General features: G+C 38.3%; 1 protein-coding gene across 1 annotated transcript in view; it reads right to left on the bottom strand.

Moving 5' to 3' along the window:
• The window catches only part of RAB3GAP2 (RAB3 GTPase activating protein subunit 2 (non-catalytic)), a gene marked incomplete at both ends in the record, with an annotated part of 27,224 nt that extends 26,358 nt beyond the window's left edge, over positions 1–866 (bottom strand). The window contains one exon of the mRNA XM_009075779.1: positions 802–866. Within this exon, the coding sequence (XP_009074027.1) occupies positions 802–866 (65 nt within the window). The remainder of the gene's footprint in view (positions 1–801) is intronic.
• Positions 867–2,417: the final 1,551 nt, after the last annotated feature.

Here is a 2,417-nt window from a genome sequence, read left to right as displayed (position 1 = left end):
AAATAAGTAGTCACAAGGATACTGCCTGACTCCTCAGGCATACTTCCTGCACACTGAGATAAAGACAGCAGATAGAAGAGTTTTGTTAGCAAGGTGAGGTCTGGATTCCTCATTCTATCTCATGAGCTCTTAGAAGGAATTAATCAAGCAATTCTGTTGAGATGATTCATTCAGGAGCAAAGGATTTCTACACAAACAGCTTCCCTAACACCTCATGCAAGTCAGCTGGTAGCTACATGTCTCAGCCTTACAAACAATTAACAGACTAACCATGCTACTCTTAGTTGAACTAGTTGGGCAAAAGGATGTTTTCCTCTCTTTATAGAGGAGCAACTATGGTGTTCCATCCTCCATATGTGGTTTCATCCCTCTTGTCACACTGTCCACACATCAGAACATAAAAGGAGTACTCTGTGATCATTAGGAAAATGTCTGTGCCAGTGATTCATGATTTAGGTAATTCTGATTCATATTAATTCATGACAGATTATCATAATTTCACTCATGCTGTACTCTTTCTGACTAGCTATAGGACAAAAAAGATGCCCCCAGCTGCAGCAGCACAAAGATGTGTGCATACTCTAGTGAGAAAAAAAGCCTACAAAATATAAGAGTATGAACAGCTGTCACAACAAGTAACATCCAACCTATATTTACAAACAATTAGAGGAGCAAGGGACAAAGAAGCAGTCACATTTAAAACACAGGCCAAGATCCTTCTTGTCTGAGTGACAACTACAGAGGTGAAAAAAAGCCAAAACACCACAAGTTTGCAATGAAAACTCGTTCATATGAACTTACAGGTTCTTGTAACTCTGCTTCATCCCAGGCTCCCCAGCCACCATCTTCCCAGCTTGTTGATTTGCCTGCTTTAAGCAAAAAAAAGACATGTCACAGGAATACAGTTTAGGCAACAAAAAAACACAGTCAAAAAGGATTGCTGGTGGTCATTTTCCTTTTCCCATTACTGCACTATAACTTTGCTCATGGCAGATACTAAGCAAGTTCTACAGAAAGAATCCTGAAATTCTAGAAATGGCTGTCTTATTTATCTGTGTTTTACTTAATTCTATTTCTGATACTATGGAAAAGTAATAAAAGAAGATGTACCCTAAATACAAACAGGTATAATGACACCTGTGTCAAATTAATTCTGACAGACCGCACCTAGAACTATAGGTAAAAATCATCTTACAGTGCCTGGGACAACACGTTTTTGATCCTTCAACAGGGCCTTTCTGCACTTTACTAGAACAAATTATTCAATCAAATTTCTCTTTCTCTCAGTTTCTCACAGACATTTCGAGTGACCCAAGATATATTTGTAGTTTTATACAGTAAGCTGAAGCAAAGAGTGAGGGTGTAAGTGGGGGAAGCCTATGTGTCCACTTGACAAAAACTCTCACCAGGTACAAAGACCTAAAACCACACTGCAAAATTTAAGCTTTAGCTTGATTTATCTAATTATTACTACTCCAAAGATGAGAAAAGCCCCATATTGTACATATTAGGTGGCTATAGAGGGAAAAGGGGCAACAGGTTCCCTTCAACCACTCCGAACTTCATGTATACACCCTTTACTAACTGGCATATGGCAACCTGTAACACACCACAAGAACCACATATGCACATTTTTATGTGAGACGGTATTTCTATACAGAAACAAAACACCTTCCTTTCCATAATGTCAATTTTTATGTGGTTTATGTCAATTACAGGAACAGCCACTAGCAACATGATTTCATTTTAACAGGGAATGACAGTAGACAGAAATTAATCTGTGATCACAAAACATCCGAGACCAGAATAATGCACAGCCCAACACCAAGGCAAAGCAAAAGCCAAAGGTATGGCCTCTGCAGAGAAAATGAGCAGGAGGACCTTGGATATCCGTGTCTTTGCAAGACAACACAGGAAAATTAATGAGACACTGATCACTTCCAGTTACGTCATTCAGAAACCTCAGAGAAACCACAAGTTTACAAAACAGCTCAAACACCTGAGAAAATAGATTATTCATAGAGACAGGCCTACTTCTCAGTTGTCTAATATGAGTGGATGTAATACTCCTAAAAACGCTGAATTTTTTCCACCTGAAAATACAGAACTTCATGTGAATTTAAAAGCCACAAGCATTTAGTAGTAGCAAATGTACACTTCTCAAAAACCACCATCAATAAATCAATAAGCATCGCTGTAGTTCAGTAGAAAAGCCAAGGACTGATTTCCACCCAGCACACACTAGTGTGAGACCTTAAGCAGTAACATCAATAAGACTTGAAGAGTTTTTCAAGTATTTCTTTCAAGCTTTTCCATTAACTGCTGTCATGGCTAATTTGACCTTAAGAAGCAGTTTAAGGTTCATGTCTCAAATCAATTTAAATCTAGTTTTATGCAAGCAAGATTTTGCCATTTTG

This window comes from Acanthisitta chloris, unplaced genomic scaffold (assembly GCF_000695815.1).
Source record: "Acanthisitta chloris isolate BGI_N310 unplaced genomic scaffold, ASM69581v1 scaffold15935, whole genome shotgun sequence".
Lineage (NCBI taxonomy): Eukaryota > Metazoa > Chordata > Aves > Passeriformes > Acanthisittidae > Acanthisitta > Acanthisitta chloris.
The sequence above is the reverse complement of the archived record's forward strand: the minus strand, read 5'-3'. Positions and strand labels throughout refer to the sequence as shown.